The sequence below is a fragment of the Chiloscyllium plagiosum genome, chromosome 28 (assembly GCF_004010195.1).
Source record: "Chiloscyllium plagiosum isolate BGI_BamShark_2017 chromosome 28, ASM401019v2, whole genome shotgun sequence".
Lineage (NCBI taxonomy): Eukaryota > Metazoa > Chordata > Chondrichthyes > Orectolobiformes > Hemiscylliidae > Chiloscyllium > Chiloscyllium plagiosum.
The window spans coordinates 47,347,441-47,364,622 of record NC_057737.1 but is presented as its reverse complement, the minus strand read 5'-3'; the positions used below and the strand labels follow the sequence as shown (position 1 = coordinate 47,364,622).

The following is a 17,182-nucleotide window of genomic DNA, read 5'->3' as shown; positions in this document are numbered from 1 at the left end:
ACAACATCCTTCTGATAGGAAGGAGACCAGAATTGCAAGCAATATTCCAAAAGTGGCCTAATCAATGTCCTGTACAGCTGCAACATGACCTACCAACTCCTATATCAAGGCTCTGACCAGTAAAGGAAAGCATACCAAATGCCGCCTTCACTATCCTATCTACCTGCGATTCTTCTTTCAAGGAGCTATGAACCTATACTCCAAGGTCTCTTTGTTCAGCAACACTCCCTATATCATTACATGTATAAGTCCTGCTCTGATTTGCTTTCCCAAAATGCAGCACCTCACATTTATCTAAATTAAACTCCATGTCCCACCCCTCAGCCCAGTAGCCCACCTGATTAAGATCCCGTTGTAATCCGAGGTAACCTTTTAGCTGTCCACCACACCTCCAATTTTGGTGTCATCTGCAAACTTACTAACTATACCTCCTATGTTAGCATTCAAATCATTTATATAAATGATGAAAAGTAGTGAACTCAGCACCGATCCTTGTGGCACACCACTGGTCACAGGCCTCCAATCTGAAAATCAACTGTCCACCACCACCCTCTGTCTCCTAACTTTAAGCCAGTTCTGTATCCAAATGGCTAGTTCTCTCTGTATTCCATGAGATCTAGCCTTGCTAACCAGTTTCCCATGGGGAACCTTGTCGAAGTCCATGTAGATCACATCTACCACTCTGTCTTCATCAATCCTCTTTGTTACTTCAAAAAGCTCAATCAAGTTCGTGAGGCATGATTTCCCACGCACAAACCATGCCAACAGTCCCTAATCAGTCCTTGCCTTTCCAAATAAATGTGCATCCTGTACCTCAGGCTTCCTTCCAACAACTTGCCCCCTGCTGACCATGCTCATTGGTCTGTAATTCCCTGGCTTGTCTTTACCACCTTTCTTAAATAGTGGCATCATGTTAGCCAACCTCTAGTCTTCCGGCACCTCACCTGTCACTATCCATGTTACAAATATCTTAGAAAGGGGCCCAGCAATCACTTCCCTGGCTTCCCACAGAGTTCTGGGGTACGTCTGATCAGATCCTGGGGATTTATCCATTTTTATGCATTTCAAGACATCCAACAACTCCTGCTCTGTAATATGGACATTTTTCAAGCTGTCACCATCTATTTCCCTCCATTCTATATCTTCCGTGTCCTTCTCCACAGAAATACTGATGCAAAATACTCGTTTCGTATCTCCCCCATCTCCTGTGGCTCCATACATAGGCTGCCTTGCTGATCTTTGAGGGGCCCTATTCTCTCCCTCGTTACCCTTTTGTCCTTAATGTATACATGCTATGAAGCATCATTGCTAACCACTGAGCCACCATGCCGCCCTATCTTTGGGGCAGGAGGGCTAATGGGGAAGAAAGAGCAGACTCAACCCAGTATAAACCACAGACTTCAATCCATGTAAATATTGTAAATACTTCCTTGTTTTACCTTAATTTCTCTTCATTTTTATTGTGACTTGATGTCAGTGCAGTTATATATCCCAGCTTCATGATGTTTGGGCTCTTTGTGTCCTCAACTCTCATGTTACATAAAGATGTAGGGGCCCACTTGCTTCTTATCAACCTGGAATTCAGAAACAAAATCAGAAAATGCTAGAAAAACTCAGCAGGTCAGGCAATATCTGTGGAGATAAAGCAGAGTTAAGGTTTCAGATCTAGTGACCCTTCTTAAGAACTAAATTTGGTGTTGGGGTTTCAAGGAGACTGTCTCCATTTCTTGTAACTAACTGGAGATGGGATTGAATCCTGCATCCAAGTCCAAGACCAAGTGCCTCTAGTGAGCCAAAGGCCCACAGCATTGCATTAGAGGGAGTGGTTTACAAGTCTCCCCATACTGCCCCCCTATCCCCACCAGTCCTGCCCCCTCATTCCCTGACAACATTCTTCTCTCCCCCTTCCCCCATCTTTTCCCATCCCTACCACATTTGCTTCTTCCCTGTCCCTGACCATGATCACCCCCTCTCAAACCAATCCCAACCACCAAGGTCTCCCTCTTCCCCCTTCTCTGCTAACAGTCTCTCCCACCCCATTCCCTGACCAGTCTTCCCCCTCTCCCTCCTCACCAGTCTCCCATCCCCTTCCCTGGTCCAACCTAAGATTGATGCGGGGACATGTACCTAGGGGAAACCTCTGCTGGCCCACAGGATGAATGAAGAGCAGCATGAGAAAGAATCAAAGCAGGATGGACTACAAGCTTTGTATCTTCAATCCAAGAAGAACATTACTGGCTTACAGGAATATCTGGGCAATTTGCGAGTGAAATAAATCTAGCCTACAGAAACATCAGCTGAAGCTCAATGCAATGCTGGAAACAAATGCCACGTCAGGAAAATTAGGTGGAGATACACGACAGACACAATGAGGAGCTCCTCATGAGCTAGTCCTTTCAGGAATAAATGCTGGCAGCGATGTTATAGTGAAGGGACTCGAACAAGGCATAGAGAGGAAACCAACAGCCTCTGAATCAGCAGCTGGAAGAAATCCAGGCTTCAAAGAAAAGAAACAAAAATTTAAAAGGCTGGACAGTTATTTTAGCAGGTTATGATAAAGAAAAATACAGGTATACTGGGCTTTCTGCTGGTCAAGTAGTTAGCACATTCCATGTGGTCTGTCTTGTTATATCATTGTTACATGTCATTTACCTCATGGTGAAGTGTGGAATAGCATCCGAAGCCTATTGTGCTTGAATGGGTGTCAGTGTGATGAGCCAGTGGTGGATGTAGAGGACTACGTGGTATACAGTACATTGTAGGCAGTTACTACCTAAAACTTGACAAGTCCTTTCATGTTGAGTCAACGTAGAATGTGAATGCTGTAGTTAGTGAGTGGGCAGAGAACTATTAGGAGGTGCCCCTTCCTGCAGAACTGACCATTCCCTTTCTGTTTTAGGTTTACATGCTGATGGTGAAATGGAGTGACTTGACGGAAAAGCTCATCTATCGGAGGTTCTCTGAAATCTATGATTTTCATGTAAGTTTTTCATTCTGTCATTGATTCTGGAATGAAGAAGTTGAGAAATGACTGTGTAACGATCACATCAGCATGGTTCGCTGATCTACTTCAAAAATACGTTTTAACTGCCGGAATACTGTACCCACTGGGTTTAAGGGTTATAGACTCTTTAATACAACAAGACAAAGATAGCATGAACTTGACCTTGGCAAAACCTCGCTGATCAAGAGTTGAGATCTGACTGACCTTATTGTAGAATACTTGTGTATTGAACCCATAGAAGAGTTCTGTTTTCTGTCACTGACTGCCCCATTGCCTTGGACAGCTGAAGCTCAAAATTAGAAAATTAAAAATTGCCAGCTCATTTAGCCACTGGAAGTTTGTTGAATGGGGACTTTAGGGACATAGGAATAAGAAAAGGTCCTTCAGGTGTGTCCTATCATTCAATTTGAACATAGATAGCCCATGACCTGACTCCATTGGTACATGGTCCTTGAATACACAGGGTTTACAGGAACCGTCAATCTCAGATTTCAAATTTGCCATTGATCTCCCATTAGTTGTGCTTTGTGGCAGAGAATCCTGAACTCCCACCACTCCCTGTGGTGAGTGTTTCCTAGTTTCATTCCTGAATGGTTTGATGCTCCATGGCCCTAGGTTCCCCAGTGTTGGAAATAGGTTATCTACATCTGTTAGGAGAAGGGCTTTTACCTGAAGGGTCGATTCTCCTGCTCCTCAGATGCTGGCTGACCTGCGCTGCTTTTCCAGCACCACACTCTCACCTCTTATCTCCATTTGTGAACAACTTGAAGGGTCATAGAGTCATAGAGATCTACAGCACAGAGACAGGCTCTTTGGCCCAAACTGGTCCATGCTGGCCAGAATGTCCATCAACGCTAACCCCATTTCCCTGCACTTGCCCCATATCCTTCTAAACCTTTCCTATCCATGTATTTGTCCAAATGCCTTTTGCATGTTGTGAATGTACCCGCCTCAACCACTTCCACTGGCAGCTTATTCCTTATGCATACCACCTTCTGTGTAAAAACGTTGCCCCTCAGGTTCCCTTTTATTCTTTCCTCTCTAACCTCAATTCCCCAACCCTGGGAAAAAGACTGAGTGCACTCACTCTATCTATATCTCTCATGTTCTTATACATGTCAATAAGATCCCCCCCCTCAGTTTTCTAAACTGTAAAAAAAAAAGGTCCTAGCTTGTCCAACCTCTCCCTATAACTCAGACTCTTGAGTACTGGCAACATCCTTGTAAATTTGTTCTGCACTCTTTCCAGTTTAATAACATCCTTCCGATAGCAAGGTGACAAAAACTGAACATAATACTCCAAGTGCAGCCTCGCCAATGTCCTGTACAACTGCAACATAACTTCCCAATTTCACAACTCGGGGCTCTGACTGATGAAGGTCAGTGTGCCAAAAGCTTCTTTACTGTGCTATCTACTAGTGACTATCAACCATGCAGAAAACCATGAACCTGAACTCCAAGGTCCCTCTGTTTCATTACGCTCCTTAAGGCCCCACCATTCACCATGAAACTCTTATCTTGATTTGACTTTATAAAATGCAAGACCTCACACCTACCTATATTAACCTCCATTTGCCATTTCTCAGCTCACTCCCCAGCTGATCAAGGTCCTGCTGCAATTTCTGATAACCTTCTTCACTGTCCACGTTGCCACCTATTTTAGTGTCATCTGTAAACTTACTAATCATGCCTTGTACATTCTTATCCAAGTCATTGATACAGATAATAAACAGTAATAGGCCCAGCACCGACCCCTGAGATACACCACTAGAGGTATACCACCGCAGGCCTCCAGTCCAACAAGCATCCTTCCACTATTACCATCTGCTTCCTACATCAAGCTATCTCATCAAAAAATTCCACCTAGTTAACTATAGCACAAATAAATTCAAGTTGACTTCCTTTGGATCACACCCACTTGTCCAACTTAGTCTTAATCATGTTCCAGGCAATGGTTTCCCACCTGAGATTACACTGAACGTCTTGTAGATTCTAGTTTTATTGCTCTCCATCTTTTTAAACCAGATTATAATTTTTGCAATTCTCTGGTCCTTCATATTGGAGGATAATTGAAACGTTGTTGCACCATGATTTCCCCTCATACTTATATCTCCAATTGAGGATGCACTTCACTTGGACTTGGTGACTTACTTCCCTTGGCAGCCAGCCTTCCCTGTGCCTTCTCACATAACCCACTATCTCAAAGACTTCCGATTCTACTGTACCATCCTGGCTGTCAGCTGTGGTACAGTGGTCAATGGCAGATTCCTGAGGCCCACTGTTCCCGGGATCTCACAAAAATTCAAGATTTGATCAAATTACTCAATGCTCCCAGGTCACCTCCACCATTCAATGGTATCATTACTTATTTGATAAACCATACATCCATTTTCTTGCCTTTTTCTCAAGAATCCTAGATTCTTTTACTAACTAAAAATCTGTCTATATCAGCATAACATATATCTAGCCTCAACAGCAGTCCATGGTAAACAATACCATAGATTCACTACCCTTTGAGAGAAGAAATTTCTCCTCATCTGTCTTCAGTGGGTGGCTCCTTATTGAGAGATTATGCCCTTGTTGACTCTCCCACAGCATCCAATATCTACTTCCTTTAATATTTCAGTATACAGCCCATAAGGTCCAGAGGTCTTATCTATCTTTAGCTCCATTTTATTTTTATTTACTCACAGGAATCACTGGCTGAGCCAGCCTTTGTTATCCATTCCTAGTTGCCCCTGGAAAAGGTGGTGGTGAGCTGCCTTCTTGAACCACTGCAGATAACCTGCTGTAGGTAGACCCAGAATGCCTTTAGGGAGGGAATTGCAGAATTCTGACCTAGCGACATTGAAGGAATGTCAGTATATTTCAAAGTCAGGATGGTGAGTGGCTTGGAGGGGAACTTGCAGGGGATTGTGTTCCTGTGTATCTGCTACCCTTGTCCTCTTACCCTGTCAAATTCCCAGAATCTTATATGTTTCAACAAAATTGCCTCTTATTCTGTATTCTAATGATTAAAGCCCCAGTCTACTCAACCTCTCCTTCTAAGTCAGTCCCTTCATATCTAATATGGTATCAGCCTTCTCTGGACTGCCTCCAAAAGGGCCCAAAACTGTTACAATATTCCAACCGTGGTTTACGGGTTAGAATCAAAGAAAACTCCAGATGTTGGAATCCAAAGTAGATAAGCAGAAGGCTGGAAGAATTCAGCAAACCAGGCAGCATCAGGAAATGCATAAGTCAATGTTTCAAGTATAACCTTCCCTTGACTTTTCCACCTCCTGATGCTGCCTGGCTTGTTTTGTTCTTCCAGCCACCTCCTTGTCTACTGTGGTCTGACTAGTGCATGTAAAGTTTTAGAAAGACCTCCCTACTTATATATTCCATTCCCTTTGAAGTAAAGGCCATCATTCCATTTGCCTTCTCCATTACTCACTCAATTTGGATGCTAGCTTTTTGTGATTCATACACAAGGACTCCTGAACCCAAGGCCCTAACATTAAGTAAATATAAGTCCCTGCCCTGGTTTGCCTTACCAAAATGCAACACCTCACATTTATCTAAATTAAATTTCATCTGCCACCCCTCGGCTCATTGGCCCATCTGATCAAGATCCCTGTGTACTCTGAGATAATCTTCTTCACTATCCACTACACCACCAATTTTGGTGTCTTCTGAAAATTAACTAGCCATATGTCCTATATTCATATCCAAATCGTTTAAATAAAATGACAAAAAGCAGTGGACCCAGCACTGATCCTTGTGGCAATCCACTGATCACAGGCCTTCAGTCTGAAAAACAACCCTCCACCATCACCCTCTGTCTTCTACTTTCAATCCAATTTTGTATCCAATTGGTTAGCTCCCCCTGGATCCCCTGTGATCTAACCTTACTAGGCAGATTACCATGTGGAACCTTGTCAAATGCTTTGCTGAAGTCCACGTAGACAATGTCCACTGCTCTGCCTTCATCAATCTTCTTTGCCTCCTCCTCAAAAAACTCAATCAAGTTCTCTAACTTTTTGCTGTTTCCCACTCATTAACGTTAAAATTAAGTGCCAACGACATGCTGTCGGGTTGGAGGGGGTGGGGGGGATCTTTTCATTAGTCCCAATGTAACAGGTGTGAGTGGCTTAATAGAGCACCTCCTGGCCAAATAGGGAGACTATTAGTATCATTAACATAGGACGTATTGATGAAAAAGCATGGGTATCTACAAATTTAAATTTCACTTGTCTACATTAATATTACATTAATTTCTCTTTCTTCATCATTGTAATTCACTGAAACTGTCTTAGTCAGAATTCATCATTGGAATACATATTGATGGTTACAGTGGAGTTAAGGACAGTTCTTTATTCTGGAAGAAATGACGTGGTGTTTTTACTCGGTATTTATTGCACGCTTACATTAGTATCCTATGTTGTAGCCACCAGTCAACAGGACCTGGCTGAACTGACGGGCTCAGTAGAATGGTTAGTAAATTTGTAAATGAAAACAAAATTGGTGGTGTAGTGGATAGTGAAGAAGGTTACCTCAGAGTACAATGGCATCTTGATTAGCTGCACCAATGGGTCAAGGAGTGGCAGGTGAAGTTTAATCCAGATAAACGTGAGGTACGACATTTTGGAAAGGCAAATCAGGAAAGGACGAATACACTTAATGGTAAGGTCTTGGGGAGTGTTACTGAACAAAAAGACCTTGGAGTGCAGGTCTATAGTTCCTTGAAAATGGAGTCACAGGTAGACAGGGTAGTGAAATAAGCATTTGGTATGCTTGGTCAATGAATTGAATATAGGAGTTTGGAGATCATGTTGCAGCTGTACAGGACATTGATTAGGCCTCTTTTGGAATACTGTATTCAATTCTGGTCTCCCTCCTATTGGAAAGATGTTGTTAAATTGAAAGGGTTCAGAAAATATTTACAAGAGTGTTGCTAAGGTTGGAGGGTTTGAGCTATAGGGAGAGGCTGTATAGGCTGGGGGGTGCTATTTTCCCTGTAGCACCAGAGGTTGAGGGGTGATCTCATAGAGATTTATAAAACCATAAGGGGACCATAGATAGGGTGAATAGTCCAAGTATTTTCCACAGGATAGGGAAGTCCAGAACTAGAGGGCAGAATTTAAGGTGAGATGGGAAAGATGTACAAGGGACCTAAGGGGCAACTTTTTACGCAGAGTGTGGTGCGTGTATGGAATGCATTGCCAGAAGAGGTGCTGGATGCTGGTACAAATACAACATTTAAAAGGCATCTGGATGGGTAAATGAATAGGAAGACAGGGATAACAGTCAAATGCTGGCAAATGGGACTAGATTAATATAGGATACCTGGTCGCATGGACAAGTTGGATTGAAGGATCTGTTTCCATGCTGTACATCTCTATAACTCTATGACTCACTATGTAACCTAAAGGAACTGCAGTGTTTCAGGAAGGCAGCTCACCACCACCTTCTCAATAAATTCTGTCCCAGCCAACAATGCCACATCTTATGAATGAATGAATAAAAAAAACCAACAACATGCAGTTTACTACTTTGGAGGTATACTTGCTAATTTCCTGCCTAGCTCCCAAAGTTCTAACTGCAGGATGACATGCCTCCTTCTTCCTCTGTTGGTGTGAACTGCTCAGTGACACCCTTGACCCTGGCTCTGGGGGCACAACATACCATCTTGGATTGACATCCGTGGCTGCAGAAACACCGATCTGTCCTCTAATCTGTCCAGTTTCATATCATTAAGGCTCTTCCATTTGGAAACTCAGGTGCAGTCAGGATATTCCAGCACTGTCTGCCTTTTTCTCATTGACTTCCTGATGGTCGTCCATTCCCTACCTCCATGCATACCATTAAGCTGTATGGTGACCACATCTCTAAATGTTCTAACCACAAAATTCTCAACTTTGTGGATGCAGTGCTGTCAATTGCAAGTTCCAAAGCCCTGGAGAAACAAACTTGCTACACAAATGGGAAGTGTCCAGGAATTCCCACAGAGTTTAGGATGTGGACTGTACAGATTAGAACAGCCCAGCTCTTCCTCTATATATTAGATATTAAACCACACTCCGATACTAATTGAAATTACTAATTCTAATAAACTTTGCTACTTAAAGATGAAAGGGAGAACTTGCTGGCTGTACTTTCCTCCTGTTAAATAGGGAAGCTAGCTGAAAGATTTACTTAAAATTTGTAATGCTTTTAATCTCCAATCTGTTTAGACTCATTCCCTAATATCTCAGAATGGGAGCAGCAGCGATTATCTCCAGTCAATGCCTTCTTGTAATGTCACAGTTTAGCTTTACATTTTCAAACTCCAGCAACGTCCTGCTGCTGAGTCACTCCTCAGGTAGTAGGCCGCAATCCTGGGCCTTTGTTAATCCACTCCCTGGGACATGGATTAGGCCCAGTTGCTGATTCATTTCTCAGGTACTAAGCACAAGTTTGCTGTTATTTACTTCTTTTCTCTTATGGGATGTAGGTGTCCCTCGCTGGACCACCATTTATTGTCTACCCCTAATTGCCCTTGAGAAAGTGATGGTGTCTGTCTGGTTCACCCACAGTGCCATTAGGAAGGGAGTTCCAGGATTTTGACCCAGCAACACCACGTGGTGAGGGCCTTGGAGGGAAACTTGGAGATGGTGGTATTCCCATGTATCTGCTGCCCTTGTCCTTATAGATGGAAGTGGTCGAGGATTTGGAAGGTGCTAGCTAAGGACCTTGGGTGAATTTCTGTAGTGCATCTTGTAGACAGTACACACTGCTGCTTCTGTGGATGCAGTGACAATCAAGTGGGCTGCTTTGTCCTGGTTGGTGTCGAGCTTCTTGAGTGTTGTTGGAGCTGCCCCCATCCAGGCAGGTGGGGAGCATTCCATTACACTCCTGACATGTGCCTTGTAGATGGTGGACAGACTTTGGAGAGTGAGAATGTGAGTTACTCACTGCCGGTTCCTCAACCTCTGAACTGCTCTTGTCGCCACCAATGTTTCTTAACATTGACTGCACTTCAAGTAGTGATTAATTGACTATACCATGCTTTGCTTGAAGTTTTGAAAGGTGCTATATAAATCTGAATTTATCTTTGATATTTCAGCCACCATTCCAGGGCAGCACAGTAGCTCGGTGGTTAGCATTGTTATTAGATTAGATTACTAGATTAGATTACTTACAGTGTGGAAACAGGCCCTTCGGCCCAACAAGTCCACACCGACCCGCCGAAGCGTAACCCACCCATACCCCTACATTTACCCCTTTACCTAACACTACGGGCAATTTAGCATGGCCAATTCACCTGACTTGCACATCTTTGGACTGTGGGAGGAAACCGGAGCCCCCGGAGGAAACCCACGCAGACACGGGGAGAACGTGCAAACTCCACACAGTCAGTCGCCTGAGTCGGGAATTGAACCCGGGTCTCTGGCGCTGCGAGGCAGCAGTGCTAACCACTGTGCCACCGTGCCGCCCTAGTGCTGTCTCACAGCACTAGGGACCTAGGTTTGATTCCACCCTCGGGCAACTGCTTGTGTGGAGTTTGCACATTCTCCCCGTGTCTATGTGGGTTTCCTCCAGGAGCTCTGATTTTACCTCACAGGTAAAAGATGTGCAGCCAGGCTGAAATTGCCAGTGTCCAGGGATGTGTAGGCTTGGTGAATTAGCCATGGAAAATGCAGGGTTACAGAGGTAGGCAGGTTGGTCTGAGTGGGATGCCCTTCAGAGGGGTCAGTGTGGGCTCAATGGACTGAATGGCCTCTTTCTATGATTCTTCTGATCCCATTTCAGTTCCTGAGGCTGGTGCTTGTTGTCTCCCAAACGTTTTACGATCTTTGTTTCTCTTAAACAATGAATTTGAGGGCAAATGGTATCCACAACCAGCAAACTTCACAAAGATTACTGCCCTGAGAGACAGGTCAAATGTACAGCACAGAAACAGGCCATTTGGCCTCACCAGTCTATGAAGTTGTTCCTGCCATCCTTCCTCATGCATTTCTTCGAGGAGAAAGTGAGGACTGCAGCTGCTGGAGATCAGAGCTGAAAATGTGTTGCTGGAAAAGCGCAGCAGGTCAGGCAGCATCCAGGGAACAGGAGAATTGACGTTTCGGGCATAAGCCCTGAAGAAGGGCTTATGCCCGAAACGTCGATTCTCCTGTTCCCTGGATGCTGCCTGACCTGCTGCGCTTTTCCAGCAACACATTTTCAGCTTCCTCATGCATTTCTCTCAGTACGAGCTCTTAGCCCTGTCTCCTTCACCTTTTTATTGAGTCTCACCTTAAATGGACCTGTATCATTTGCCTCAACTATTATTATGGCTTCTCATAATCGTTCAGCTCCTCAATGTTTGAATCACCCTTTGTGTTTGGAAAGAATCGTGCTCTTTATTGAATTCTAACCTAACTGGCTGCCTGGCTAGAAACTTGATATGTTGGTATTGTGTTACAGAAAAAGCTGTGCAGGTAAATTGTATAAGAACTACCTCTAGGTGGCATATGGAACACACTTGCAAAGAGAAAACTGATGTTTATTTGTAAGTGATAAGAGTGTGTATAAACACCCTGTTCACAAGACAGGAAATTATTGCCCCAGGAGTAGGGCATGCAGAACTCTCTTGGAGGCTGCCTTTCAGTGGATGAACTATCTCCAACTCTCTATTCTGTCTCCTCCACCTCATGTTCATTGGGATAAATTGCAGCTTTTTACAAATGTTCAGCCCCAGGAGAGTGGAAACCTTTGTTTCAGTGGCATAGAACATACAATTAATGTCTAGTGTATCCCTCTGGTATAGGTTGTTCCTAACTGTTGAATCTCAGTTCCCTGGTGCACTGTTAGCTTGTTTTCACAACACCTTTCCAGTTACCTCCAAATTTTCAGGCAAGATGCTCTGGTCTCGTCTAAGTTGGATGATGTTAACCTGTACTCTGGTGTTAACCTTTACCGTCAGATTTCTCACTATGAGCTTGTTCCTCATCCTCTATCTCATCTAAATGTTTGTGTGAATTTCCTTTGTCTGGAAGTTGTGGCATGCAGCCACTTCATGCAGGTAAAAACAATGACTGCAGATGCTGGAAACCAAAGTCTAGATTAGAGTGGTGCTGGAAAAACGCAGCAGTTCAGGCAGCATCCGAGGAGCAGTAAAATCAACGTTTCGGGCAAAAGCCCTTCACCAGGAATACAGTATGGAGGGCTTTTACCCGAAACGTTGTTTTTACTGCTCCTCAGATGCTGCCTGAACTGCTTGTGTTTTTCAAGCACCACTCTAATCTAGCCACTTCATGCAGTTGTGTATTTCCTGTGTCTATCGTGTTCTCAAACTCAAAGGCATCTTGCAGGTGATTGGATGCATTGTTTTTTTTTCCTAACCATTGGCCCTGTTACTCTGTTTCCTTTGATTCATTGTTAACATTCCTCTTTTGTTCTGCACATCTTTTCCCAGTGTCCTTCCCACAAGTTCTGCAGATTGATGCAGAGATAAGACATTTCCATCTGTCTGTGAATTCACGTGGTCATTCAAAGCGTCGACACAATTCTCTCCCTCTCTGATGTACATTCTTTTGTCACTGTTTCACTTACTTTTCTTCTTTAATTGAAGGCTGGTCGTTTGGATAAACAACATGCTCACTTGTCTGTACATGGCTTCGCTTGTTCTGCCAATGTGTATAGTCTGTGATGTTGTGAGCTTGTTCTTTTCAATTAGCACTTCTTGTACTTCAGGTTATGCAGAGTCCCTCACTCGTTGAAAGTTGGCCTTTCTTCTGTGTCCTTAAACTTGCATTTTCAGGCTTTTTTTTTCTGTCATTTTGCAATAGGTCTTAATCCTGCATTAGATCTTGAATTTTACCAGTAATTCTGATGATTGATTTTGGCTGGAATTGGGTGCTGATCCTTTCCAGTCCTCTTGAGCTAGTTCCTAGCTGTTAAATTCATTTACTGTTTCCTAACTGGATGTCCTTTTGCCCTCCTCTATTTTCCAATATTAATTAACACGTATTAAGGACTTTTCTTCTGAAAAGCTGTTTGAATAACCACAACCTCATTTTTTAACGCGTTTATTAAACAGCACAGACCACAACTTGCAGATAACCATGGAGGAGCAAATTACCGGAGATGCTGGAATATGAACTGAAAACAAAAAAAATGCTCAAGATCACAGCAGGTCAGGCAGCATCCATGGAGAGAAAGCAAACTAACGTTCATCTCTGATAAAGAGTCATCTAGATAAAGAAACATTAGCTTGCCATGGATGCCGCCTGACCCATGGTGATCTCCAGCAGGTTTTGTTTTCACTGCAGATAACCATTTTATGTCCTGTCTCTTGCTCGCTTTTAGATACTTTCGAATCAACCTGTTCAAAGATGTTATGACACAAGTCTAGAGCAGATAGGACTTGACCCCAAACCACCTGACCCAGAGGTAGAGATATTACCACTGCATCACAAAAGCACCTTAGTTCACATCTATTGCAGTTGGTCATGTGGTTTCATCCTGGTCTCTAGTTTATCAACGTATCCAGCTCTTAAAGCAACACAATGTTAAAGTACAATGAAACACAGTCTTTTAATAGACATAGAGCCTTTAATTATGACAAGGCGTGACATTTGCGCCCTTAAAGAGGATGTTCTGCTTCTAAGAGTCCAATGAAATGGCAGTGCTTCATTTGTTCCATGAAGAATGAAGTGGTTTACCATCACATAGCACTTGAGAATGGCACTGTATTCAAGCGAATAAATCATTTATTAACATTTACAATGGGAGTAAATGGATCCACTTGTGACTGAGTGATCTAATGTGGTCTAATTTTACCTTTCAGTAGGAGTACTTGGTGTGATAAAACAGAATAAATAAGACAGAAAGTTAGAACATCTGATGTATTTTGGCAGCAGTGTTTAAACAAATAGGCTTTTTCAAAATGAGCTTTCTCAATGTGAAATTTTCAAAAGAAATCCTCAAACCTTTTTAGAGTGTTTTTCTTGAATTGAGAAGACAAGCTGAGTTTACCTCCTTCGTCCCAGTTATCCTCAGTTTGTCACATTGGCAAGAAACACCATTGAAACTCGCTGTATGCTCACAATCAGTTTAAATTAGATTGAGGGCAGGTTATTATCAATCAGAAATATTGGGAGGTGGGGGCAATATTGGGGAGGGCTTAAACTAACTTGGCAGTTGGCTAACTTGCTGTTCCCCCATCTCTGTCATTAGCTAAGCGATCAGTTCTATCTTCTTCATGCTGACCCAGTCTGTCTTATACCATTTTCCTTCGACATTTCGACATTAAAAATTTGCATACTTCAAATCTAGACAGTGGGAAGTGAGTGTTCTGACTGTCTTCCCACAGTGATGTTGGACAGCAGAGACTGACTAACTGTGACTGAGTGTCATTCCACCAGCTGCTGCTTGCTTCACCAGGCACTCAGAAACACATTTCAAATTGACAGTGAATTTATAACCTGGACACAGACCATTTGGCCCTAATAGCTCATACCAGTGATGTTGGATCACACAAGCTGCCTCCTTCTCTATCCTTGTACCTCTTCATTCCTTTCCCCGATTTAATTTTCACCTCCTCTTTAATGTATCCATGGGAGTCAGTTGGTTGTTGCTATCCTCCTTGGTTTAGTATCTAGCAGCAGAGAGAGGGGAAAGAATTGGGTAGCAGGAAATCATTCTGATTTACAATGCAGAACTGAGTCTCTTTTCCCGAGAGAAAGTGAGGGCTGGAGATCAGAGCTAGAAATGTGTTGCTGGAAAAGCGCAGCAGGTCAGGCAGCATCCAAGGAACAGGAGAATCGACGTTTCGGGCATAAGCCCTTCCTCAGGGCTTATTCCTGAGGAAGGGCTTATGCCCGAAACGTCGATTCTCCTGATCCTTGGATGCTGCCTGACCTGCTGCGCTTTTCCAGCAACACATTTCTAGCTCTGAGTCTGTTTTCCCTCCAATCACCTTTGAGTGATCCATCTTTTCAATCATTGACCTGTGCTTAGAATGACAGCATCTGTACTGGGGTGAGCTCATCTTACATAGTTTAGCAAGAGTGACAACCCTTGATATCGAGGCTGCATTTGACCAAGTGTGGCTCCAAGGAACCCTAGCAAAACTTGAATCAATGGAAATTGGGGGAAAGCTCTCTGCTGGTTTGAGTCCTACCTAGCACACAGGAAAATGGTTATGTTTGAAGGTCAGTCATCTCAGTTTCAGAACATCTCTGCAGGAGCTCCTCAGGGTAATGTCCCAGGCCCAACCATCTTCAGCTGCTTCATCATTGACCTTCCCTCCATCATCAGGTTAGAATTCCATTGATGACTGTATGATGTTCACATATCTTTGATACTGAAGCAGTCTGTGTCCTTATGCAGCAAGACCTGGACAGCACTCAAGTTTGGACTGACAATAGGTAAGTTACATTCACATCACACAAATGCCAAGCAATGATCATTTCCAAGCATGGAGAATTTAATCTTCTTCCCTTGACATTCAATGTCACCTCTGTCACTGAATTCCCCATTTTCAACAACCAACATTGTTACCATTGACCAGAAATTGAATTGGACTAGTCATCCAAGTACAGTGGTTATCAAAGCAGGTCAGAGGCTAGGAATATGCAGCAAGTAACTCATCTCCTGCCTCCCCAAAGCCTGTCCACTATGCACAAGGCACAAGCCAGCACTGTGATGGAATACTCCCCACTTGCCTGGATGAGTGCAATAATGCTCAAGAAACTTGACACCATCCAAGTGCAGCTCATAATCAGGAAGACAAAAGCGGTGCTGGCCTTTATAATAAGAGGAAGTGAACATAAATATATGTTTCAGTTATTGGTGAGATAATATCACCTTATTTAAGTAAAGAAGGATGTAGATGCATTGGAGGTAGTTCAGAAAAGGTTTTCTAGTTGGACAGGTTCTGCTTGTTTCCACTGGAGTTTAGACAACTGAGAGGTGAATGTTTGAAGTTTATAAAATCCTGAATGGTCTCGGCAAAATGGATGTGGAAAGCGTGTGTTGTGAGTAAGTCCTTAACTGTTTTACAATTAGAAGTCACAAATTTTAAGCCAGAGATGACGGGATTTAATCATGAGGGGCATGGATGGGGTAAATAGACAAAGTCTTTTCCCTGGGATCGGGGAGTCCAGAACTAGAGGGCATAGGTTTAGGATGAGAGGAGAAAGATATAAAAGAGGCCTATGGGGCAACTTTTTCACACAAAGGGTGGTACGTGTATGGAATGAGCTGCCAGCAGAGGTGGTGGAGGCTGGTACAATTGCAACATTTCAAAGGCATCTGGATGGGTATATGAATAGGAAGGATTTGGAGGGATATGGGCCGGGTGCTGGCAGGTGAGACTAGATTGGCTTGGGATATCTGGTCAGTATGGACGGGTTGGACCGAAGGGTCTGTTTCTGTGCTGTACATCTCTATGACTATGACTTTTTTTTCTTAGAAGGTCATTTGACGTTGGAACTCTTGGCTCAGAAGGTGGTGGTGGCAGTCTCACTAGATTTTTTTCAGGCAGATTATTATTTGCAGGTGAATCAAAAGTTATCAGGGAGTGGATGGGAATGTGGAATTTAAAACATAAACACTTATTTATGATCTTATTAACTGGCAGAGCAGACTTTAAGGGCCTACTTTTGCTTCTAATTTCTATGTTTGTGTATTCATAATACAAAGTAGCCCACTTGATTGACACTTCATCTACCACTTTCAACATCCGCTCCCTCCACCTCTGATGCTCAGCACCGGCATGTGTACTATCTACAAAATGAGAAGAACAATGGCAGCAGATACGTGGGAACACTACTGTAAATTCCCCTCCGAGCTACTCACCATCCTGACTTGGAAATATATTGTTATTGCTTCACTGTTGCTGGGTCAAATCCTGGAATTCCCTCCCTAACAATCTGGGTAGATAGGCTTCAGTCATTCAAGAAGGCAGCTTCTTGAGGTTAGAACATAGAACATAGAAGAATACAGCGCAGTACAGGCCCTTCGGCCCTCGATGTTGCGCCGATCCAAGCCCACCTAACCTACACTAGCCCACTATCCTCCATATGCCTATCCAATGCCCGCTTAAATGCCCATAATGAGGGAGAGTCCACCACTGCTACTGGCAAGGCATTCCATGAACTCACGACTCGCTGAGTAAAGAACCTACCCCTAACATCTGTCCTATACCTACCCCCCCTTAATTTAAAG

The 17,182-nt window shown here is 43.4% G+C and overlaps 1 protein-coding gene across 6 annotated transcripts in view; it reads left to right on the top strand.

Moving 5' to 3' along the window:
• Window positions 1-17,182, top strand: part of ncf1 (neutrophil cytosolic factor 1) — a 95,597-nt gene that overhangs the window by 19,762 nt on the left and 58,653 nt on the right. For 2 of the 6 annotated variants that reach the window (XM_043718847.1, XM_043718848.1), the window contains one exon: window positions 2,900-2,980. The exons of 1 other annotated variant lie outside the window; for it this stretch is intronic. In XM_043718847.1, the coding sequence (XP_043574782.1) occupies window positions 2,900-2,980 (81 nt within the window). Of the gene's footprint in view, window positions 1-2,899; window positions 2,981-15,905; window positions 15,995-17,182 lie in introns of those variants that run through there. 3 more of the 6 variants (XM_043718853.1, XM_043718851.1, XM_043718852.1) reach the window with 3 other exon arrangements.